This window comes from Nerophis lumbriciformis, linkage group LG08, assembly GCF_033978685.3.
Source record: "Nerophis lumbriciformis linkage group LG08, RoL_Nlum_v2.1, whole genome shotgun sequence".
NCBI lineage: Eukaryota > Metazoa > Chordata > Actinopteri > Syngnathiformes > Syngnathidae > Nerophis > Nerophis lumbriciformis.
The window spans coordinates 35,413,396-35,438,161 of record NC_084555.2 but is presented as its reverse complement, the minus strand read 5'-3'; the positions used below and the strand labels follow the sequence as shown (position 1 = coordinate 35,438,161).

Genomic DNA, 24,766 nt, shown 5'->3' with positions numbered 1-24,766 from the left:
GTCTACTGAAACCCACTACTACCGACCACGCAGTCTGATAGTTTATACATCAATGATGAAATTTTAACATTGCAACACATGCCAATACGGCCGGGTTAGCTGACTAAAGTGCAATTTTAAATTTTGCGCGAAATATCCTGCTGAAAACGTCTCGGTATGATGACGTCAGCGCGTGACGTCACGGATTGTAGAGGACATTTTGGGACAGCATGGTGGCCAGCTATTAAGTCGTCTGTTTTCATTGCAAAATTCCACAGTATTCTGGACATCTGTGTTGGTGAATCTTTTGCAATTTGTTCAATGAACAATGGAGACAGCAAAGAAGAAAGCTGTAGGTGGGAAGCGGTGTATTGCGGCCGACTGCAACAGCACAAACACAGCCGGTGTTTCATTGTTTACATTCCCGGAAGATGACAGTCATGCTTTACCATTGGCCTGTGGAGAACTGGGACAACAGAGACTCTTACCAGGAGAACTTTGAGTTGGATACGCAGACGCGGTACCGTGAGTACACATGCAGCTGTGGCTTCCAAACATTTGATCGCTTGCCCGTACGTGCGTGCCGCTATGTGCATGTCACGTACGTAACTTTGGGGACTTTGGGGAAATATATGTGCTGTATGAACTTTGGGGAGGTGAATGGTACTTTGGGCTGTGGGATTGAGTGTGTTGTGCAAGTGTTTGAGTTGTATTGGCGGGTTATATGGACGGGAGGGGGGAGGTGTTTGTTATGCGGGATTAATTTGTGGCATATTAAATATAAGCCTGGTTGTGTTGTGGCTAATAGAGTATATATATGTCTTGTGTATATTTACTGTTTTAGTCATTCCCAGCTGAATATCAGGTCCCACCCGCCTCTCACAGCATCTTCCCTATCTGAATCACTTCCACTGCCCTCTAGTCCTTCACTCTCACTTTCCTCATCCACAAATCTTTCATCCTCGCTCAAATTAATGGGCAAATCGTCGCTTTCTCGGTCCGAATCGCTCTCGCTGCTGGTGGCCATGATTGTAAACAATGTGCAGATGTGAGGAGCTCCACAACCTGTGACGTCACGCGCTTATTGTCTGCTACTTCCGGTACAGGCAAGGCTTTTTTATCAGCGACCAAAAGTTGCGAACTTTATCGTCGATGTTCTCTACTAAATCCTTTCAGCAAAAATATGGCAATATCGCGAAATGATCAAGTATGACACATAGAATGGACCTGCTATCCCCGTTTGAATAAGAAAATCACATTTCAGTAGGCCTTTAAAGAAATAAGCGATCACACACACAAGATACAGGTTTTGGTTCTGCTTGCCATGCAATAGGTATTGTGACTGCAGGTGTTCTCACCTAGAACAGGGGCCTCACTTATTAAGCTTGTGTACGCACAAAAACCTGCCGTAGGGTCTTTTTCAAGGCAAAGATGAGATGTGTCAAGATTAAACTTGATGTTGGAAATGTGCGTTGCCTCACGACAACGCCATGCTTCACTTACGCACATTTCTACATGCTATGGATACTTTGGTGACACACAGAGACGGTCAATCGGGCTTTGCCAATATTTGTTTTTCGAGGCAAGGACACAAAATTCACTTTTTCCCCAATGCACTTAATGCTTCATTATCATACTTGTGAGGACGACTATTCATTTATCTAGGCTATCATTTTGCCACCTATTGCTGTCACAATGTGTTGCTGTGATGCCAGTACAGCTTGGCCAGTCGGGCGGACAGTTGCAGCCGCCTGCGGTTGCGGCACAATGGCACCGGAGACGGTGGGGGATTGTCCCGACTTCATGTCACGTGGCTGCTACCGCAAGTAGCTCTTCCATGTTTAAATAATACATTGAGTAATCCAACAAGAATCAAAGTCTTTCGTATCCTTTTACAAAACCCAAAACAAGTGAAGTTTGCACGTTGTGTAAATGGTAAAAAAAACAAAAAACAGAATACAATGATTTGCAAATCCTTTTCAACTTATATTCAATTGAATAGACTGCAAAGACAAGATATTTAATGTTTGAACTGAGAAGCTTATTTTTATTTTGCAAATAATCATTAACCTAGAATTTGATGGCAGCAACACATTGCAAATAAGTTGGCACAGTTGGCATTTTTACCACTGTGTTGCATCGCCTTTCCTTTTAACAACACTCAGTAAGCTTTTTAGGTGGAATTGTTTCCCATTCTTGCTTGATGTACAGCTTAAGTTGTTCAACAGTCCGGGGGTCTCCGTTGTGGTATTTGACACTTCATGATGCGCCACACATTTTCAATGGGAGACAGGTCTGGACTACAGGCAGGCCAGTCTAGTACCCGCACTCTTTTACTACGGAGCCACGCTGTTGTAACACGTGCTGAATGTGGCTTGGCATTGTCTTGCTGAAATAAGCAGGGGCGTCCATGAAAAACACTTCGCTTGGATGGCAACATATGTTTGTCCAAAACCTGTATGTACCTTTCAGCATTAATGGTGCCTTCACAGATGTGTAAGTTACCCATGTCTTGGGCACTAATCCACCCCTATACCATCACAGAGGCTGGCTTTTGAACTTTGCGCCTGTAACAATCCGGATGGTTCTTTTCCTCTTTGGTCCGAAGGACACAACGTCCACAGTTTTCAAAAACAATTTGAAATGTGGAATTGTCAGACCACAGAACACTTTTACACTTTGCATCAGTCCATCTTAGATGAGCTCTGGCCGAGCGAAGTCGGCTGCGTTTCTGGGTGTTGTTGATAAATGGCTTTCGCTTTGCATAGTAGAGTTTTAACTTGCACTTACAGATGTAGCAACAAACTGCAGTTACTGACAGTGGTTTTCTGAAGGGTTCCTGAGCCCATGGGGTGATATCGTTTACACACTGATGTCGCTTTTTGATCGAAGGTCACAGGCATTAAATGTTGGTTTTCAGCCTTGCTGCTTACGTGCAGTGATTTCTACATTCCTTGCAATAGCTCGTTGAGAAATGTTGTTCTTAAACTGTTCGACAATTTGCTCACGCATTTGTTCACAAAGTGGTGACCCTCGCCACATTCTTGTTTGTGAATGACTGAGCATTTCATGGAAGCTGCGTTTGAACCCAATCATGGCACCCACATGTTCCCAATTAGCCTGTTCACCTGTGGGATGTTCCAAATAAGTGTTTGATAAGCATTCCTCAACTTTCTCAGTCTTTTTTGCCACCGGTGCCAGATTTTTTTCAACATGTTGAAGGCATCAAATTCCAAATGAGCTAATATTTGCAAAAAATAACAAAGTTTACCAGTTCAAATGTTAAGTATCTTGTCTTTGCAGCATATTTAATTGAATATAGGTTGAAAAGGATTTGCAAATCGTTGTATTCTATTTTTTTACGATTTACAGAACGTGCCAACTTCACTGGTTTTGGGTTTTGTATATATGCTGGCATGTTAACATTTAAAAGATCGCAAACAAAATATTATATCATTTTCACAAGAAACTATAATCTGTCTGTGAGCAGGCTACTGTATGAACACATGTTGTTGTAAATTACACAAATTATATTTATATTGGGGATAATTAGAGTCACCACTGCAGCGACTATAATTTTAAACTTGGTGAGCACTACTTTATCTTCGGTCTGCTAGTCTCTTTTGGCCATGCACATCCATCTTCTTCTGTACCTTCTTCCTGATGTCCAATAATTTATTTTCTATTTATACATGAGGCCCCTGGACTTTGTCTTTCTCAGACCATCTGGTGCAGACATGTTTCCCATGTGCAGTGGAAGCTATCATCAATAGCTTGTCATACTATTGTGTGATCGCAAACTCAGGACTTCTCCTGATCCTGATTAGCATGATTGGCACTTCCCTCCCTTCTCTTTTCAACTGTTTGTCATCTGGCAACAGATATGACTTTGGTACAAGGTTTTCTGTTATGGTTCCAGTTAAGGATGTAACAATAAACGGTATAATGATAAAATGTAGTAAAACTTTTCTAAATTATTCAAGCATGAATAAAGACACAATAGCCATGTTTACATAAATAAAGGCCCAATAAAATTAAAAATGCTACGTATAAACATGTCAATCAGAATATTCTAATCCGATACGGTCCTTTCGGAAAGAAATTGTATTTAAAACGAGAGAGGTGGTTTATTTACTCAACTGCAGAGAGTACTGGTGCTAATTAGAGATTAAGCTTGGTGGGGGGGTTTTAAACAGTGCATTTGGATTTCCAATCAACCAAGTGGAAATATGTAATGTAAACATAGCTAATAACGTATCGCCTCATTACAAATGTCACACCCCAAGTTTAGTTGATCAGACAACAATGTGTTTTTACACGTTTAGATTAGGGCTGCAACAACTAATCGATTAAATCAATTAAAATCGATTATAAAAATAGTTGCCGATTAATTTAGTCATCGATTCGTTGGATCTATGCTATGCGCATGCGCAGAGGCAATTTTATTTATTTATTTATTTATTTATTTTTTTTTTTATAAACTGCAACATGTACAAACAGCTGAGAAACAATAATCAAAATAAGTATGGTGCCAGTGTCCTGTTTTTTTCAATAATATACTGGAAAGGATAGAAATGTAGTTTGTCTCTTATATCCGATTATTAATCGATTAATCAAAGTAATAATCTACAGATTAATCGATTATCAAATTAATCGTTAGTTGCAGCCCTAGTTTAGATTGTGTAAAAAAACACATTGCTGTCCGAGCAACTGAGCTATTCAATTGTGCCCATTTAACCTGTGTATTTGCCTGATGACGAACACAGGCAATTGCCTTGCCTCCAAACATCGCATAAACAAATATTTAAAAATATATCATATTTATAAATTTTTTGTCTTAATTTGTGCACTCAAGCATACATAAAAATACTTAATCTTTTTTTTTTTTTTTTTTTTTTTGGCCTGTCCAGCTTCTCAGGCAAATCATATGTTGATGTAGATGCCCATATCGGCTGTTCAGATTTACTTTACAAAAGAGAAGTGTAGGATACTTCTCTTGTTGCCTTATTTGTATTTGACTTTATTAAATGTATTTATATTATCATTTGGTCCAGCCGGGCCTTAATCATGATCGTTTTGAAAGCTTCTCCCTCCCTTCTCATGCAATGGACTATTTTATCTTACTGACCATGTCCAGACTTGATTCAAGAAAATGTTGTTCCTTCTGCCAAGGAAAATAAAGTGGTTTTTTTTATTAGTTTTTTAATAGAATTTAATTACAATATTTTAGTGTATGTTTAAGTACTTTTTAAGCATATTCAACAATATATTGATAATAATGATAACAATAACAGGGATATGAAATGTTCACACGGTTACGTCCCTAGTTCCAGTTGCTTGCACAGCATTCATCGATGAATTGTGAATTACGTTTGATATTGCGCTTTTCTTTAGTGTTTCAAAGTGTTTTACATAGTGAACGCTTAATAGATGTGATGTAGCAGTCAAATTACACATGGGAACAGTTTCAACCATGCGCAGGACTGCTACTGCCCCAATTCCCAACTTGTAATCAGCAAATGCATCTTTCCCCTGATGTATTTAAAAATTCGGCATCAGTTCATCTGGAGAAACTGGACAAACTTGTTATGTATTTTATCTCTTGCCTGGAGTAAAATTGCCTAAAGGGGTCATTCACTCATCAATGCAGACTTTTCCTGTCTCCTTTGCCTTTTTTCTTACCAGAAGAGGCCTGATTCTCCAAAGAAAATATTGCTTCTTTGTTTTTATGCTGTTTCCATATCATTGACAATCATTAGTGAGTTATTTAACGTGTAGAACGTGCTTCTTGCCATTTTCTGGCTTATTCAGAATCAGAATCAGAAATACTTTATTAATCCCCGAGGGGAAATTAAAATTTTCAGCACAATCCCATTCAAAATCAGACAAACATTACAGGGAGACAGTACAGGATCGCTGACGGGTGAGAAAAAAAAAGCCTGGGCTCGTGGAGAGGGGGTCCAGACTGAGGCCAAGGGGAAAAAAACTCATAGCCATAGCACACATCCCTCTTACATGTGTAACATCAAATTGACATCAAACATTCCCTCCGGGTACTCCGGCTTCCTCCCACTTCCAAAGACATGCACCTGGGGATAAGTGGATAAGTTGATTGGCAACACTAAAATTGGCCCTAGTGTGTGAATGTGAGTGTGAATGTTGTCTGTCTATCTGTGTTGGCCCTGTGATGAGGTGGCGACTTGTCCGGGGTGTACCCCGCCTTACGCCCAATTGTAGCTGAGATAGGCTCCGGCGACCCCGAAGGGAATAAGCGGTAGAAAATGGATAGATGGATGATTGGGGCTTTGGTTTTGATGGTCTAAAACAGTGGTTATCAAATGGGGGTACGCGTACCCCTGGGGGTACTGAAGGTATGCCAAGGGGTACGTGAGATTTTTTTTTAATATTCTAAAAATAGCAACAATTCAAAAATCCTTTATAAATATATTTATTGAATAGTACTTCAACAAAATATTAATGTAAGTTCATAAACTGAACATCAAATCAAGTCGGCTATTCCATTCATTACCATAAATCCAGAGTTTCCCCCATGCCATGATGGTTTGACCCTACCTGATGGTGCCACACGGCACCAACTGTCAATCAACTAAAAGATCCTCAGTGAAGCACAAGCTCAGGTTTCTCACTAAAATGTATGTCAAAAAGAACTGTGAAAAGAAATGCAACATTGCAATATTCAGTGTTGACAGCTAGATTTTTTGTGTACATGTTCCATGAATATTGATGTTAAAGATTTCTTTTTTTGTGAAGAAATGTTTAGAATTAAGTTCATGAATCCAGATGGATCTCTATTACAATCCCCAAAGAGGGCACTTTAAGTCATACTTGCCAACCTTGAGACCTCCGATTTCGGGAGGTGGGGGGTGGGGGGCGTGGTTGGGGTGGGGCGAGGGCGTGGTTGGGGGCGTGGCTAAGAGGGGAGGAGTATATTTATAGCTCGAATTCACCAAGTCAAGTATTTCATATATATATATATATATATATATATATATATATGTATATATATATATATATATATATATGTACAGTATATACTGTATATATATATATATATATATATTTTAAAATAAATAAAATAAAATGAAAAATATATATAGCTAGAATTCACTGAAAGTGAAGTATTTTCATATGTATGTATATATATATATATATATATATATATATATCAATCTATCTACCTATCTATCAAGAGGGACAGAGACAGCGCACAGTGCATGTGGATCACATGTTACCATGGCGAGAAAACATGGAGAGACTGCCAGTTATCTAGTCTCCACCAGTTGCAGAAAATGTGCCATCAGTACAACTGGACAGTGCTGTTTCAGTTCCATCATCAGGACCATCAGTGAGTCAGACACAAACTAGTCTCATCATTGAACCAGATTCAAGGGCTGCTGAGTTGCCATCATCAGAACCCAGATCACCCACAACAAAAACCCCACCAGTGATCCGCAGGTACCCAGAAAGGTTTCGAGTACCACCAAAAAAACTGAATCTCTGAAGACAGTATAAAAATCTGTGTTAAAGATGTACAAATACTGTTTGTATAATAAGCATGTTATTGTTTACAAATGAGGGTTAAGAGTTCAGTTCTAAAAAAAAAAAGAATGTGGCTTAAGTACAGTTTTTTAATTGAGCTGCTGCATTTTTTGGTTGGGTTGTTTATTTCTTTTGAGTAACTTCTACAATTCTAAAAGGGGAGGAATGTATTAGAGTGATTTATGTTTGTCTGTTGCCATCTCCTGGTGAATGTTGGCTATAGCGTACTGGGGTTACTTTTTGGTTGGCCAACGATTTACGTGGTGTTGCGCACCTGACGTCAAGTGTGTGAGTCTGTTCTGAAGTCTACAGTAAAGAGACGTACTTCATCCCCTCGCCTGTTTATTGCCTCCAACTCAATATATTACAATAACATTGCTCCATGCGGACCCTCCAGGTCCGCATGGAGCTGGAGGGGGCGTGGCCTCCAGGTCCGCCTGAATTTCGGGAGATTTTCGGGAGAAAATTTGTCCCGGGAGGTTTTCGGGAGAGGCGCTGAATTTCGGGAGTCTCCCGGAAAATCCGGGAGGGTTGGCAAGTATGCTTTAAGTTGATGATTACTTCTATGTGTAGAAATCTTTATTTGTAATTGAATCACTGTTTATTTTTCAACAAGTTTTTAGTTCTTTTCATATATTTTTTTCCAAATAGTTCAAGAAAGACCACTACAAATGAGCAATATTTTGCACTGTTATACAATTTAATAAATCAGAAACTGATGACATAGTGCTGTATTTGACTTCTTTATCTCTTTTTTTCAACCAAAAATGTTTTGCTCTGATTAGGGGGTACTTGAATTAAAAAAATGTTCACAGGGGGTACATCACTGAAAAAAGGTTGAGAACCACTGGTCTAAAACATGTTGATTATTGGATGACGAAGGCAGGCCAGGTTGGAATCTACGATGAAAAAAAATACCTCAAAGACAACAATGTCTTGTATGCAGGGCCGTTTCTAGGAATTCTGGGCCCCCTGAAAGAATATCGGTGTGGGCCCCTTTACCATATTCATTGCCAACTTAATTTTTTTTCAGTGTTCTTGACTATGCCTGGTGTAATAGACCCAATGTGTTTCCTTTTTTATAATTAGCGACTTAACAAGTTGGTGTGTTATTCTGTAATTTATGTATTACTAGTCGTCTTATTTTCATTGTATTATTATTTCATCAGTTGCAATTCCAATTAACCATACAACAAATAAGTATAGTGGGTATTTTTTGTATTTCCCAATCAAGCACTGATATGCAAAAAAACTAAGTGTCCTGAGTCAAGACAGTGTGAAAGTAAATGTGCAAGCAAAAATAAAGAACACATGGAACACGTTGTTTTAGGCAAATATCATAAACAACAACAAGCCTCATCTAATCTAAGTTAAAGTTTAAATTGGCTTGTTTGTTCACTGCAAGTCTCATCAGAAGGTCTTTGAAGTCCAACTGTCGGCTTAGCTGGCTTTCAATTGTAAGTTTAGCACGGCTATTTAACCTATTGGCTTGTTGTGGATCTGAGATAGTTGTGAACTCGTTTCAGTTTGCTAAAAGCCCTTTCCCCACCTGCAACAGTCACAGTTAATGTTATGATATGAAAGTCAGTGTAAAACGGTCCGAAATTCCAAATAGTCTTTTTGATTTTGCTGTTGATTGGCAACACCAAATTGGCCCTAGTGTGTGAATGTGAGTGTGAATGTTGTCTGTCTATGTGTGTTGGCCCTGTGATGAGGTGGCGACTTGTCCAGGGTGTACCCCGCCTTCCGCGCGAATGCAGCTAAGATAGGCTCCAGCACCCCCCGCGACCCCGAAAGGGATAAGCGGTAGAAAATGGATGGATGGATGTTTTCAGCTATTATGGTGTCTTTTATTCTATATTGCTATGAAAACAAATAACAAATATTTGAACATTTAACTTTTTTGTATTTAGGCTATTCAAATGTCCCACTATTTTACAGCACCACATTGAACACATCATGATAATGTAACTGACCTTCATCATATGCTCATAATTAATTATTATGCTCATAATTACTATTTATGAGCATCTGACAAAAGTAATTATTTAGTTATTATTATATACTGAGTAGAACTTGAATATTTCATAATACAATTCAATGCAGCCTCTGAATGGGCGCACACTGGAGCACTGTCCAATACTGATATTTGTGAAACACACAGTCACACCATTGCTCTACAATGAACTAGCGACTTCTTTTTTGTAATGAACTGGCGACTTGTCCAGATTGAAGTCTGCTGAAAATTATGGAAAGCGCTGCTCTAAATAGCAACTGACGCTTTGTCAAAGTTGGAATTGCCACAAAAACATTTTTAAGATATTCAACACTCTGCTGCCATTTGGGATCTAAAGTGTATAGTGCATCCCCCCAATTCATCACGTTTCATCTGTCAGGTAAACCGTGACAAATAATGATCCCCTTTGTACTGTACTGTACCTTTGAGTGGAGCCCGAGACTTGTCTTATTTGGACTTTTAATTTGTCTTGCTTGTTCGTGATTCATATTGTTTTTTGGATGCCAACTCGCTCTTATCTCATCTGATTGCTGATTATTCAGCTGCCACATGCTGTCAATTTGTCACGTTGGCAAGAAGGCCAATCAATGAGGTTTTAAATTAGTGGTCTAAAGGGACATGCTTCAGTCTTACATTTTCCGCCTGGCGCTAGTTTTTGACTTGTCTCCATTCAAAAGCGTAACATTATTGTTGAATGTTAAAAAGTACAGGGGACAAAAACTGCCTTTTGAAAAAGTACAGGAGACATCTCCCTCCTTTCCCACGCGGATGATTCTCAGGATGATACATAGGATACATAGGAGTGAAATTAAGGAATCTGTACAATAGACTTGTTGTATAGTCGCCCCTCGCCACATCTCGCTTAAAATATTGCAGCAGCAAATTTTGGGGGGGGTTTGTTATTTTCAAAGCGTATTCTACAACATTTTGTCTCTAAATTAAGCATTTTCAAGCATAGAAATAGCTAAATGAAATAAATCAGATCACACCGTGGCCACTGATTGGCTCCGCTTCAAGCAGCATTACTATATTGGATTAAAAGAGTGCAAAGGTGACTAAAGGGTGTTATTTCATGTCTAGAGTGCTCTCATAATATTAAAACAATTATTTAGAAGGTATTGAACAGTTTTTTATGCTATAACTATTAAAATATTCGATTTATAATGAATGATTCCTACTTCGCGGACATTCATTTATGGTGGTCATGTCCAGAACCAATTAGCAGCAGTAGATGAGGAATTGCTGGATTGGATTAGGTGTTATTATTTTTCAGGATAAAAATTATACAAAATATAATAGGTCCTTTAATGCTGATTTAAATTGCATTGTCCAAAAAAAACACCCTACTCAACCGCCAATAAACACCGGCACTCTCTGCAGTTGAGTAAATAAATGCCCCTGGACACTATTTGATGAAATAATGTCAGCAACAGATTTTATTGATTGATTGATTGACATGTTTATATCATATACACCAAAATCAATGCAAATAGCATGTGATACATGTGTGAATGTGACAGTAGTGTCGTCCTAATATTACCACTGCTTGGTATATTTGTTCAAGCCACGCCCACCGTGTTGATGTTCCAAGAAGTGTGGGCTCGAAGCCTGTGTCGCACCATCGAAAAGCTGGTGGATGTGGTGCAAGAGTACCCGTCAGAGGTCGAGTACATCTACAGCCCCGCCTGTGTGCCTCTGGTGAGGTGTGCAGGCTGCTGCGGAGACGAGAAGCTGGAGTGCCACCCCACTCTCACCACTAATGTGACAATGCAGGTATGTGAACTATAGCTCACTGGCACCTTGCATTTTGCTAATCTGCACCCTTTTTTTTTCTTCATCAGCTGTTGAAAATCAGGCCAGCAGAGCTTGGCGAGGAATATGTTGAGATGACCTTTGTGGAGCATCAGACATGTGAATGTAGGTAAGAAAAACCATCATTGTATATTGGATGCATCTGCACAATTAAATGAGATCCATTACAAGAGCTGTATCAAACAGTATGGTTATTATTGGGGTTGTAGAACTCATTTAGTGACTTTATTTAGCTACTTCAGTGTGCCTAAATAATAGGGACAAGTCGCAGTATACCACAGGACAGTTCTACACCACTGCAAACAACTAGTATGAATCTGACAGCACATTCAGAGCAGATCATTTGAATTTCGGATACAGCTTTTGCACTGCATCTCTTTGAGAAGGTGTGACAATCAAAACATAATATATTATGGCTTGCCTAGATATTGATACGTTCACTTGTATTTTGTTTCTCAGAGTCAAAAACCCAGTTGTCAAGGTTGAAAGGTAATACCAAAAATATTGTTAAAGAGCCTAATGATTTTTTTCATGGAGAATTTATCTATAGTGTTTCTTTGCACTTAGAAAAAGACAAAGAGGAAAAGGACGGAGGAGAAAGGAGAAACAAAAAACGAAAGACTGTGACAGGTGAAGGCCCAACACAGTACAAATGATTCAAAACACCAATAATTGACTTCTCATTATTATTATTCATTGTGTCGTTCAGGTGCCAGATCCCTCGAAGGTAACTGCAGCAGCCCGACAAAGCCCTTTTGCAGTGTGGCTCACTATTTATTCCCAGCCCAGTGGCAGCGTCAAGTCTCTTTTCGCTCACCTTTCAATACTGAGTGTGCAGCCAGAGACTCCAAACGTCTGGGTTGTTGAGAAGACACGCCCGTCTGGTGATGAGCGCAGTGTTTGTGATGACAAGGTTCGACAGAAAATGTGTTTTAATTGCTGATAAGCTTGTTGTTACAAGGCTGACACGTTGGACACCTGGGAGTGCAAGTGCAATGTAGGACTAAACAGACTAGTTATCACTGTATCAGGTATGGTAATTGGTACATTTCTTTGGTATTTAAAGGTTCTTACTCATGTTTAATATCTATATTTATTGATAGAAACAGCAAAGTAAAAATGGACCAAAAGGTTGTTTTTTATAAACTTGCCTTCACTAATAACTAAAGTGAAATGTCTCCCTCTAGTGTCTGGTGAAAAAAACAATGTTAGTATTGTAGTATGACATGCACCAAAGTACAGTGCAGTGAGATATTAGTTTATTTTGAATTAACACAGGGAATATTTAAATAAACTTTGTGCAAGAGTTAATAATATTCTGCATCATGTGACCTAACAATTAGTTCAGACTTAAAGATGACCAGTGAATTTTATGAACCAAAGCAATGTCCCAAAATCATTTTTGTATAAATAAATGAGATTTATCAAATTGTAGTCCTTTGCACTTTTTTTCTGGCACATGTAAGCAGTTTTATTGTAAATGTTGACCATTGAAGTTAGGGTTTTTTATTTATTGTTCTGGCAGCCACCAGCAGGTGGCAGTAAAGCTTCCTGAATGACTGTCAATCGCTATGAAAACCAACGAAGAAGAAGCGTTCAACAACATGTGACGTCAAACGTGCTGAAGAAGAAAACAGGATAACGGACTTCAACGTTGTGGGAAAAACATTATATTTCTATATTCACGGGAATTTGTTTTCAACACGGAAACGTCTTGGTAAGGTGAACAACCTGATTTATAGAAATAGATACATTTATTGTCCTGCCACTGGTTGGTTGCCACGCCAACGATGCGAAATGCTAACGTTAGCCTGCATGCGTTTTGAACAAAGCAAATAAAGGCATGCTATACTTTGTCAGACATTGTCAATGTCCTCAGTGTGTTATTCTGATATGTGGTCGATAACTTTGACAAATTACTACACATTTCGCTTAAATCACGTTTGCGTTTGCTAGCTAACGTTAGCTGACGTCGTGACACGCATGGATTTTTGTGATGTAGCCATTATGTATATCTCACATTGCATTCACCTAATTAGTTATAGGTATATTGATTTAATCATTGACGTCATTAGTAACCTGTAGCAGATTAGGATTATCATCAAATGTGTCTGAATCATTGGACTGGATAACTGGATTATTACGTCATCAATGAATTATCTGTAGAATTAAGACGTCAACATTCAAACGCCATGAGACAACACTGTTTACTGCAATTAAGTTACTTGCTGTTGTTATTCGTCATCATTCCAATTCAAATGTGTCTTTTGCTACACACAGGAGACCATCATGAGCCGTTTTAGTCAATCTGTCTATCACAGGACGCCATCGTTCACCAGGGGGGCACGACATGGAGCAGTGAAGCAGGACCTGGAACAGGATTCAGGCTTCTCAGGTTTTATTTTTTTGTCAATTTTGTGTTCAAATAAACCTTAAAGAGGAACTGCACTTTGTAAAAATGTTGCTCAAAAAGGTTCATTATGTCTTTTTATTCATATACTTTTCAAATGTTTTTGTAATCAGAAAATTACGCCGCTTGATAGTTCATGGAGGAGGGATTCCCAGGTATGCGAGAGAGTATGAATGCTACCTCATCTCGATTGATGGTTTCCTTGGGCCACTTCCCTAGTTCGATCGCCTCCTTAATCCATCGTTTGAATTTGTTACTTTCTGTCCCGATGATTTTGGCGCTGTCCCAGTCCATGATGTGGTTATTAATTTTGCGATGATCTGATATAACTGATTTTAAGATTTCCTGTTTGGATTTTTGTTTTAGGGTTCTTGTAAACCTTCCAGTTGTCTTTGTTGTCACATTCTTTCTTATGTTCTTTCTTCCTTGTGTTGAATGTCCTCCGTTTCTCCGATGTATGATTTTTTTGCATGATTCACACAGGATTTCGTAAATCACATTGCATTCCTTGTCTCGTTCTATTTTGTGATTTGGATGCACAAGTAAATGTTTTCTTTTTGTGTGAGGTTTAACTCTTGTTTATTTTGTGTGGCGAAGTTGGGAGAGTGGCCGTGCCAGCAATCTGAGGGTTACTGGTTCAATCTCCACCTTCTACCATCCTAGTCACGTCCGTTGTGTCCTTGAGCAAGACACTTCACCCTTGCTCCCGATGGGCCTGGTTAGCGCCGTGCATGGCAGCTCCCGCCATCAGTGTGTAAATGTGGAAAATAGTGTCAAAGCGCTTTGAGTTCCTTAAAAAGGTAGAAAAGCGCTATACAAGTACGACACATTTACCATTTACCATTTTTTTCATTGGTTCTGTTATTCCCCTAATGTATGGTAAGGTTATATCCTCTTTGTTCTTTATTTCAGGTTTTACTTTGGGTTTCTTCTTTGTTTTCTTTTCTTTGTTTTTTACTTGTTCCGCTTTTTTGATGGCCCAGGTCAGATGTTGGCAGTTTCTGAGTGCATTTTTGATCTATCCTTGTCTTCTTTAATGATGTTGGCCCATTCATAGTGTCCTCACAACTGATAGTTTGTGTTCTTTGGGATGTTTGGAGGTCCAGAGTAGACATTGGTCGGTGTGTGTCGGTTTTTGGTGAACAGTAATGTTTTGACTGCCGTCATCTTTGCGGTGGATTTCCATGTCCAAAAAAGTTATGGTCCCGTTTATTTCCTCTTCATGTGTGAATTTGATGTTTCCTGTCTTGTCAATACTATTGATATGGTCTGTAAGATCCTGTGTGTGTGTCCCATTTTTGTTTTCTCCAGAATGTCATCCATGTATCTTTTACAAAAGGTAGGTCTGCAGTGTATGGGTGCTGTGTTGTTGGCGGTAGTTTCTAGGTCTTCTATGAAAAAACTGCTCATTATTGCTGATAAGGGGTCTCCCAGTGCAAAGCCCTCTTTTTGGTTATATATTTTTTTAATTTTGCCTATCACTCACAGTCCTTATGTAAGATAAGCACACACATTTTAATTTTTTTATGATTCTAACTCGTAAATAAATGCGATAAACAGTCTGCTTACAATAAAGCCTATGGTAGCCGCTCTATTCTGGCTATAAAGCGCTTAAAAACAACACTTCCATCAAGGTTTTATATACACACTGTAAGAACATATGTAATGTAACATATGCAATGTAGTAACAGGCATGTTCATAATAACATGAAATATTTATGTATTTTTGTAATTTTAAGCATACAGCGGCTCATCAATTTAAAAAACGCATCGCATTCGATTTTTTTTCAACAACATAATTGATTACTACTCATTGCAGACTTGATTAAAGCCAACAAACATAGTAAAACATCACTTACTGTACAATGTCTGCTGTCACTGGGATTCTGACTGTTAGGATGTTCATAAATTCCTGTTTAGATGAAGAATTACTCCGAATCCTCGTGAAGAAAAAAGGGACTGGAACCAAGCGTCTTTTCGTGTCTTTCTCGCCATTTCCAGGTCCAATTTGGATACCAAAGTTGACCAATTTGTCGTATTATGTCTTCATCCTTCTATCGAGGTTCAGTTCAGTTCTGTTCTTTCAGTTCAATTTATTTTGAACATACATACTATACAATTACAGTGTAATGCATCACATATTTCCGGTTGTTTCATTACAGCACATCCGAAAAGGAGTAGGTAGAAGCAGAGTATTTAATCCTACCCCTTTTCATATCACAGCAGTCTTATCCCATTCCTTTGTTCTCTGTAACAGATGACTGCCAAATTTATATGCCGATTTCAAAAGGCCACGGCCCCCTGACACCCCTTCTCAACTGTCTATGTGACATCAAGGCTTGGTTAGCCCAGAATTTCTTAATAATGAATGAGGGAAAAACGGAAATTTCAGTTTTTGTTCTGGCCCTCACTGACTTGGGACCATTGCAAAATTATGTGCGTCCCAAAGTCACCAGCCCTGGCATCACTATAGACAGCGATTTTAAACTTGACAAACAAGTCAATGGCGTTTTAAAATCGTGTTTTATCATCTTCGTCTTTTAGTAAAGGTAAAACCGTTTTTATCTTTTAACCATTTTTAACAAGTCGTGCATGCTTTTATTTCAAGTCGCCTGGACTACTGCAATGCACTTTATGCTGGCATTAGCCAAAAAGCTCTCTCCCGGTTGCAGTTAGTCCAGAACGCGGCAGCACGACTTTTAACAGGGGCCAGGAAACGCGAGCATATACCGGTAACCCCAATTCTTCAGAGTTTGCACTGGCTCCCTGTTCATTTTAGAATTGATTTTAAAACCTTGCTGTTTGTTTTTAAAGCTTTACATGGACTGGCACCTCAGTATATCTCGGACCTCATCAAAATTTACACTCCTGCACGCCCTCTGAGGTCCGAGATCCAGCTCCAGCTCGTGGTGCCCAAGACCAGACTTAAAACCAGGGGAGACAGGGCCTTCTCTGTGTTCGGCCCTAAGCTCTGGAACACTCTGCCCCTCCATGTTCAAACTGCTCCCACAGTGGAGTGTTTTAAGTCTCGTCTTAAGACCCACTTTTGTTCTTTGGCTTTTAACACTACGTGAGTTGTGTGGTCCTCTGTCCTCTGTTGTCCTCTGTGTTTTTTTTTTATAAATTTTGATTTCTATTTACTGTTTTAATTGGTTTTACCCATTAACATCGTTTTTAATCATATTTTTTTTATATTGGTTTTATATCTATTTATTTTTTGTTTTTATTCAGTTATTGGTGGAGCTACGGATAATATTTGAATATTGTTTTTAATATTGTTGTGCAGCACTTTGGAAACATTTTTGTTGTTTAAATGTGCTATATGAATAAAGTGGATTGATTGGATAACAGAACAGTGAAGAAAAAACAAATACATTTACCATAAATAAACAAATATATTAAATACATAAATAATCCATGTCTCTTTTTTTTTAAAAGGTTCAAGATATTTATAATTGTTCTTCTTTGTACTTTGTGAATAAACACTTGTAGTTTGAACAGTCTCTTAAACGTAATCACATTGGTGTGTTGTTAGATTTATTTGCTTAATCCATTCCATAATTGAATTTCACATACTGATATGCTAAAATTCTTAAGTGTTGTATGTGCATAGAAATATTTTAAATTAGATTTTCCTCTAAGGCTATATTTCTCCTATTAATGGTCAAGAATAAACTTTAACTAGCACTGAGGCGAGAAACCAGCTGATGATATCAACATAGCTACCACACAAGCTAGTAAGCTCTCTGTGATCACGGCGCAGCTTTAAATAGTCTGTCTGCGTTAGCACTATAATAACGATATCACTAATATTCAAGTCACAAAATGTAAATGGAGTATTGTTGCATGTTTTTTTATGGGTGGAAAGAGGACAACACATTGACTAAGCTGACTTTTATTTACGTATGTTTAAAATGCATTAAAAAAATATACATTTGTCTTCTTGTTTTACATAATGATCGTGAATGATATGCAACATTCCAAAAAAAAGTGCAGTTCCCCTTTAGAGGGGTCATATTATGATATTTTTTTTTCTACATTTAAAACACTTCCTTGTGGTCTGCAAGACATAACATGTAATGGTGATGCTTGGGTAAAAAATGTTACATAGATTTTGTTGTAAAGCCCATCTTTAAGTCGCTTTCTGAATGTTCCTTTAGAATACGCCATTTTGTGGGCCGTATTAAATTACTTGAAAAAGTTCTTCTCAAGGCCAATCCCCCTCCGACTGAGTCTCCACCCAATCAGCCATGTTGTAGTTTTTAATGCTTCCATATTGTTTCTACTAACAGATATAAGTTAGAACTATATGCTACAGCGGAAGATTTTTGCATGTACGAGCAAGTGTGCCCCACAACAAGAGGATAAAGAAACATTTGTTTGTTGACTACATTTTGGACTAAAATTGAATGAAAATGGCTGACTCACTGAAAGCTAAGGCAAAATATGTCACAATCGTCTCAAATTCCAAACGGCTTGTTTGGGGCATGTTTGGAAGAAGGCAAGATTGTTTTGTAAATATCTCCGGCATGCCTCCATGGTTTGATTTCAAATTTTTGGGACGTATTGGGATCCCAAATACACAAAAATATTGTATAATAGGACCCCTTTAAGTTTTTTGATGCACCAAACACTTAATGCGACCTGCTCTTGGTTCAAGCACCATCTACTTTTTTATTTCTGTTTCTAAAAGTATACAAGGTCAGCGGCAATCAGAAAAAGAGATCTAGGTCATATTGTGTAGCGTGTAGACTGTCTTGTACTAGGTCACTTCGGTCATAAACGATGGGACCTCATTAAGTTGATGGTTTATTTTCCTTGCGTTCCACTGATGCTTATCTAAATCTGCCACTGTTTCCATAATAGTGTAATGTTCTACTACAGGTATTGGTAACATTAGACTTGTTAAACAAGAGGATGTGGCTTGTTTCTGTCCCTTCCAGATGCCAGTTCTGGGTATCTGAGTGCAGTTGATGGGACGGACTCTGAAGATACAGGGAGAAAAAGGTCCACGATCGGCCACGACGTGGCTGGAGTGCAGCTGGCTGTGATGGGAGGCTCGTACGCTGGACTGTCTCCGATGCTGATTATGAATAACTTTGTTCTCAAACAGGTAAACACAGCATGGTTTTACCTGATTTAGTTTATTTTACCTTGAGGGATTCACTCATGGTTATTTAATAATTGCAAACCATATCAGAGAATGCACGAGAAACGGCCAAACCGAAAAATATGTTTATGTTGTTATTAAGGCTGTAACGATAAACTGTATTAAAACCACGGTAAAACTCTTGACAGTTAGTATTACCGTTATTTATATAAATTAATATTAAAAAACGTTATTGATAACTACACTTGGATAAACTCAGGAAAGGAAAGGTTGCTGTACTTCTTGTTGTTTTGTATTTCTAACCTTTACTCTACCTAAAGTTGGGATTGTGCACTTTGTTTGCTCAAGAGTAAATTAGGGATGGAACGGTTCACAAAATCTGCGGTTCAAATCCTATCACAGTTTTCTGGTCACAATTTTCGGTTAATTTTGGTGTACATTATCAGGGGGATAACACCCCAAAATACCATGTATTTCCAATATATAATCAATTACGGCTGGACAATTAATCAAATTTAGACTTTGATTATGGCTTCTCGGGATCATAAAAATATAATAATCGGGGGAAAAAACGATAAAGGGGAATTTGTGACGGTAAAACAGATGAGGAGCAAATGAATGAAAGCAGAGCACGTTTATTAGAAGTGTGGAATCTCACCATGGTTGCTACTTATTTGACACAACGCTAGTAAACCAAATCAATAATCACTAAACTTAAAAAAAAGTAAAGTCATTTAAATTCTGCATTAACGTTACTGCGGCCAGAGTCACATAATTGGCCAATAAAATTAAATATGATGTAAAACGCAGAATATCAGGGAAATTGACACAAATGTAAGTGAAATGCTGTCATTGTGAGGAAAAGGAATATTTGTTTGGGGGAAAAAAAAATTTCGTAGTGCTCATTTACCCCCGACAAACGAGTTTGAGTTCCCGAATGATCCAAGGCGCAATGTTGTTGGGTGCTTTGTTTTTAAAAGAACAAGAATGTGTACCTACATTATTTGTATTTTATATTGTTTTAATACCAGTGGTAATTAAATATTTTCAGATTTTATGATTGTTTAATTCTTTAAAGGATAGATATAATTGTTTCCATTTGCAATGCCTTGGTTGTAGCGATGTTAGTACACAGGCATAGCCATAAATGCATTGTTGGGAATAATAATTGGCAGAATCATTTTTATTGGTTTTTCGGTTTTGGTTTCTTCATTTTCAATTTTTGGTTTTGGCCGAGAATTTTTATTTCAGTGCAATTACCGGTAATGCTTTAGTTTTGTGCAGCGGCAGATGTCAGTGCGCCTTGAAACACGTACCGGTAAATTCAAAAGGAACATATTGTTTCCTGGGCTCCCTTAAGTGTGTTATTTTTAAAGATACATATTACACGTCATCGTACATTTCGTTGTACATGTTGCAATGACAGTAAACTTCTATCTATGTAATATATCACTATATTGATCAACAGAGGTGCTATAATCAGGTATGTTCGTTTGTTTATCTTCACAATGTTACCAAATCAGCTTTGGCTACTTTTCTAGGCTTCTAATTGGACAAAATGCGCATGAGACCTGGTGAATGTGTTTTTTTGTAGACAGATATTTTTCAATTATACAAACCCCGTTTACTTATGAGTTGGGAAATTGTGTTGGATGTAAATATAAACGGAATTCAATGATTTGCAAATCCTTTTCAACCCATATTCAATTGAATGCACTACAAAGACAACATATTTGATGTTCAAACTCATAAACTTTATTTTTTTTTTTGCAAATAATAATTAACTTAGAATTTCATGGCTGCAACACGTGCCAAAGTAGTTGGGAAAAGGCATGTTCACCACTGTGTTACATGGCCTTTCCTTTTAACAACACTCAGTAAACGTTTGGGAACTAAGGAGACACATTTTTTAAGCTTCTCAGGTGGAATTCTTTCCCATTCTTGCTTGATGTACAGCTTAAGTTGTTCAACAGTCCGGGGGTCTCCGTTGTGGTATTTCAGGCTTCATAATGCGCCACACATTTTCAATGGGAGACAGGTCTGGACTACAGGCAGGCCAGTCTAGTACCCGCACTCTTTTACTATGAAGCCACGTTGATGTAACACGTGGCTTGGCATTGTCTTGCTGAAATAAACAGGGGCGTCCATGGTAACGTTGCTTGGATGGCAACATATGTTGCTCCAAAACCTGTATGTACCTTTCAGCATTAATGGCGCCTTCACAGATGTGTAAGTTACCTATGTCTTGGGCACTAATACACCCCCATACCATCACACATGCTGGCTTTTCAACTTTGCGCCTATAACAATCCGGATGGTTCTTTTCCTCTTTGGTCCGGAGGACACAACGTCCACAGTTTCCAAAAACAATTTGAAATGTGGACTCGTCAGACCACAGAACACTTTTCCACTTTGTATCAGTCCATCTTAGATGAGCTCAGGCCCAGCGAAGCCGACGGCGTTTCTGGGTTTTGTTGATAAACGGTTTTCGCCTTGCTTAGGAGAGTTTTAACTTGCACTTACAGATGTAGAGACCAACTGTAGTTACTGACAGTGGGTTTCTGAAGTGTTCCTGAGCCCATGTGGTGATATCCTTTACACACTGATGTCGCTTGTTGATGCAGTACAGCCTGAGGGATCGAAGGTCACGGGCTTAGCTGCTTACGTGCAGTGATTTCTCCAGATTCTCTGAACCCTTTGATGATATTACGGACCGTAGATGGTGAAATCCCTAAATTCCTTGCAATAGCTGGTTGAGAAAGGTTTTTCTTAAACTGTTCAACAATTTGCTCACGCATTTGTTGACAAAGTGGTGACCCTCGCCCCATCCTTGTTTGTGAATGACTGAGCATTTTATGGAATCTACTTTTATACCCAATCATGGCACCCACCTGTTCCCAATTTGCCTGTTCACCTGTGGGATGTTCCAAATAAGTGTTTGATGAGCATTCCTCAACTTTATCAGTATTTATTGCCACCTTTCCCAACTTCTTTGCCATGTGTTGCTGGCATCAAATTATAAAGTTAATGATTATTTGCAAAAAAAAAATGTTTATCAGTTTGAACATCAAATATGTTGTCTTTGTAGCATATTCAACTGAATATGGGTTGAAAATGATTTGCAAATCATTGTATTCCGTTTATATTTACATCTAACACAATTTCCCAACTCATATGGAAACGGGGTTTGTACTTGTGTTTGAATATAACTAGTTTTAACACTGGAAAGGGGGAACTATGCATTGGTGTTTACATGGTTTGTGTAAAAATGACTGCAGAGGGGAGCCTCTTTCTTTTTTAGGCATATGTATTTCTGTCACGGCAGGTAACAGAGGCACTGCCAGCACTTTTTAAATTATTGTAAAACCGCTTTTCGACGTATGGGCTGGTAAAAATTCCATCACTAAAAATGTGTGCGCACTTTTTTGCTGGGCAAAGTGCTTCTTTTAGGTCTGAAAACTGCTGTGCTTGTGAAAGGCATTTTGTATTACACTTAAGATTTCAATTTCAAACTGAATTTGGAATAAATGTTGTCATACATGTCACTCATCAGAGCCTTCAATTGAAATTATATGGGTTTATTTTCTTCATCATTTTTACTTAATTTAAGTACGACTGTACTAATCAGTTTTCAATTTTTCACTTAGCCTTCGCCAGTGACTCCAGCTGAGAAAGAGTGGGGTTTTCCTTCATCCCTCAATGTCATGTCTCAATCTCCGATGGTTCTGCTTCAACCCATGATGTCAAACAGCAGCACTTCACCAAAAACAGCCTCTGAAAATGTCAAGCAATCAAAAAGCTTCACATCCACCGTCAAGTCATATCCCAGAATCGCCCCAAATCCTGTGACTGCGCCTTCAAAGCGGTCCTCGAGAATGAAGAGTGCATTTTCCGCATATGACCAGCGACACAGTAGACGCAAGCAAGGCAACAAGCAGCATGGCACACCCACCACTCAGTGGGCTGCTCAGGCTCCCAGGAAGGCGAGTGTGGCCAAGTTTGAAAACACAAACAACCACTCGGCTTTGTCGGCTGAGAGCTCAGAGCAGCTCAGCGAGAAGTCTCTCTCCTCCGTGCTTGCCTGCGCAAGTTCTTGTAGGACTGATATAGACCCCAACTTGTCGTGTTCTGACAATGACCAAGACGGCCTGTTGGCAGAAAGCAGCAAGTTGACGCGATTCAGCAATACCTACAACATCCTTAGCAATTGCGGCCTACTGGGCATCACCATGCGCACCAAGCAGTTAATCAAGGAGAACAAGCACACGCAGGGTCAGCTGCAACTGCTGCAGGAGCAAACGGCTCTCCTGCTGGAAGCGCTAGGAAGTGGAGATCCTCATCTGTGGACTAAACTCCAGCTGTCTCTGCAGGACTATGACAAGTAACAATTCACGCAGCATCCATTCGAGTAGAGACATGGTTATACGTTTCCTCTTTCCGCCATTGCTAACTTACAGCATCTACATATGTTAATGGGTCTCCAACCAGTAGCTCACCAAAGTCTCAAAGAATTTTCTGTATTTGTAAAACTGTTCAATTCAGACATTATTCCCCTCTTTATTGACAAATTACCACAAAATAGAACAAAGACAATGACTACGGTTTGAGTGGAAATGTGCAACCTAATTAAAGTCAAATTTAAATGTTTCCAGTCATGTAAATCCCAAAATCTGTTGTCAAAGTAGCTCTAGTAGTGATAAATAAAAACTGAATTAGAAAGAAATTAATACTGAAAAGAAGCACAAAACGTTTTACTACAAAATGTCAGTTGCAGATCTAAACATTGAGTTAATTATCTAGCAAAACAAGCGTATTCTCTTTGTATGGTTTGAAATAGATATTAAAAATAAATGTTATGTTGCTGATTTTTATTTTGTAGAAGTAGCTTTAAGGATAAGATAAGTTGGAGACTCCTAGTCTGTGGTGAACGGTACAAGCATGGCACAACACGCACAATAACAGATGTCACCAAAGTTTAGTCTACCAAGAATTGTGTGGGATCTCTTACTTAAAGTAACGCTTGAAAAAAGGGACATTGTTTATATGTTTTTATTGAATGAATTTTTTGAAAATAATCTTATCTCAACGCTAGTCACCTTAAATTAATGGAAGGCTTACATTGTAAACTATAGCATTTAAATGGCAAAATATTGTAGCAGCCGTACACTGAACACTTGAAAGACATTAAATGCAGTCACAAAAAAGATAATACAAGAATTCAATGAAGCGATACAAAAAAGAACTATGCTTTTTTATCAGTGTCCATTTCATAGTAGAAGATCCATTCACATGTTCAAATACATCATCTTTGATGATGTTTACGGTGTTTGTGCGGCTTGGACTGAACATGTGGCCAAAGTTGATTTTGATTTATTTAACATTTTTTAAGAGTTTAGCAATTTTTAACTTCACTTTCTTTTTGTCTTACGCACTACCACCAGTAGAGACTGCTCACGCTTAGGAGACATAATGAAGTGCAAAAAGTCAGCTCAGCAACGTTGTCCCTTCTATTTGTAGCTGCAGTTGTGAAACAGGCTAGTGTCTTCTTCCACTGCACACTGTAACTAGTTCTTAATTGAATCTATTGTTTACGGCCCAAAATTAAGTTTTTACTTAGGTTAAAAATTCAGTTCTAACTTAATTTATTTGAGAGTGTTAGTAACGACGAAACGTACCGCAAAATGACCACATTTATACAAATAATTAGTAGTTTCCTCTTTAACTTTACATAAGTGATACATTTGTCATAATGCAACAAAAACTAGGATAGGCTCATGTACATCTTTGATGCTAATGAACGGTATAAATAATTGACCAGGAGGTTCTAATTGTAGCACAGTTGCTTCTTCTCCTTATTTTTGTTTTCAGTTCAGTAGTC

General features: G+C 38.4%; 2 protein-coding genes across 4 annotated transcripts in view; both read left to right on the top strand.

Moving 5' to 3' along the window:
- pgfb (placental growth factor b) overlaps nt 1–12,756 on the top strand; it is a 168,074-nt gene extending 155,318 nt beyond the window's left edge. For both annotated transcript variants that reach the window (XM_061968803.2, XM_061968802.2), the window contains 5 exons: nt 11,121–11,329; nt 11,398–11,477; nt 11,828–11,857; nt 11,936–11,998; nt 12,078–12,756. In XM_061968803.2, coding sequence (XP_061824787.1) covers nt 11,121–11,329; nt 11,398–11,477; nt 11,828–11,857; nt 11,936–11,998; nt 12,078–12,099 — 404 coding nt within the window. In that variant the 3' untranslated portion in view covers nt 12,100–12,756. The remainder of the gene's footprint in view (nt 1–11,120; nt 11,330–11,397; nt 11,478–11,827; nt 11,858–11,935; nt 11,999–12,077) is intronic.
- A 171-nt stretch (nt 12,757–12,927) lies between these two features.
- cipca (CLOCK-interacting pacemaker a) lies at nt 12,928–24,668 on the top strand. Of its 2 annotated transcripts, none has more exons than XM_061968786.2 (4): nt 12,928–13,085; nt 13,649–13,763; nt 18,722–18,891; nt 22,536–24,668. In XM_061968786.2, exons 2-4 carry the CDS (start codon nt 13,658–13,660, stop codon nt 23,271–23,273), a joined length of 1,014 nt encoding a protein of 337 aa, XP_061824770.2. In that variant the 5' UTR covers nt 12,928–13,085; nt 13,649–13,657; the 3' UTR covers nt 23,274–24,668. The 2 variants fall into 2 exon arrangements, with proteins under 2 accessions (XP_061824770.2, XP_061824771.2); XM_061968787.2 differs by having other exon boundaries at nt 12,928–13,090.
- The last annotated feature ends 98 nt before the right edge of the window (nt 24,669–24,766 follow it).

What these genes read in the sequence shown, in the direction of transcription:
- cipca (XM_061968786.2), top strand. Translation starts at nt 13,658, where the DNA reads ATGAGCCGTTTTAGTCAATCTGTCTATCACAGGACGCCATCGTTCACC. An exon ending in ACAGGATTCAGGCTTCTCAG is followed by an intron (nt 13,764 to 18,721) that starts GTTTTATTTTTT and finishes TGTCCCTTCCAG; the next exon opens with ATGCCAGTTCTGGGTATCTG. An exon ending in ATAACTTTGTTCTCAAACAG is followed by an intron (nt 18,892 to 22,535) that starts GTAAACACAGCA and finishes TTTTTCACTTAG; the next exon opens with CCTTCGCCAGTGACTCCAGC.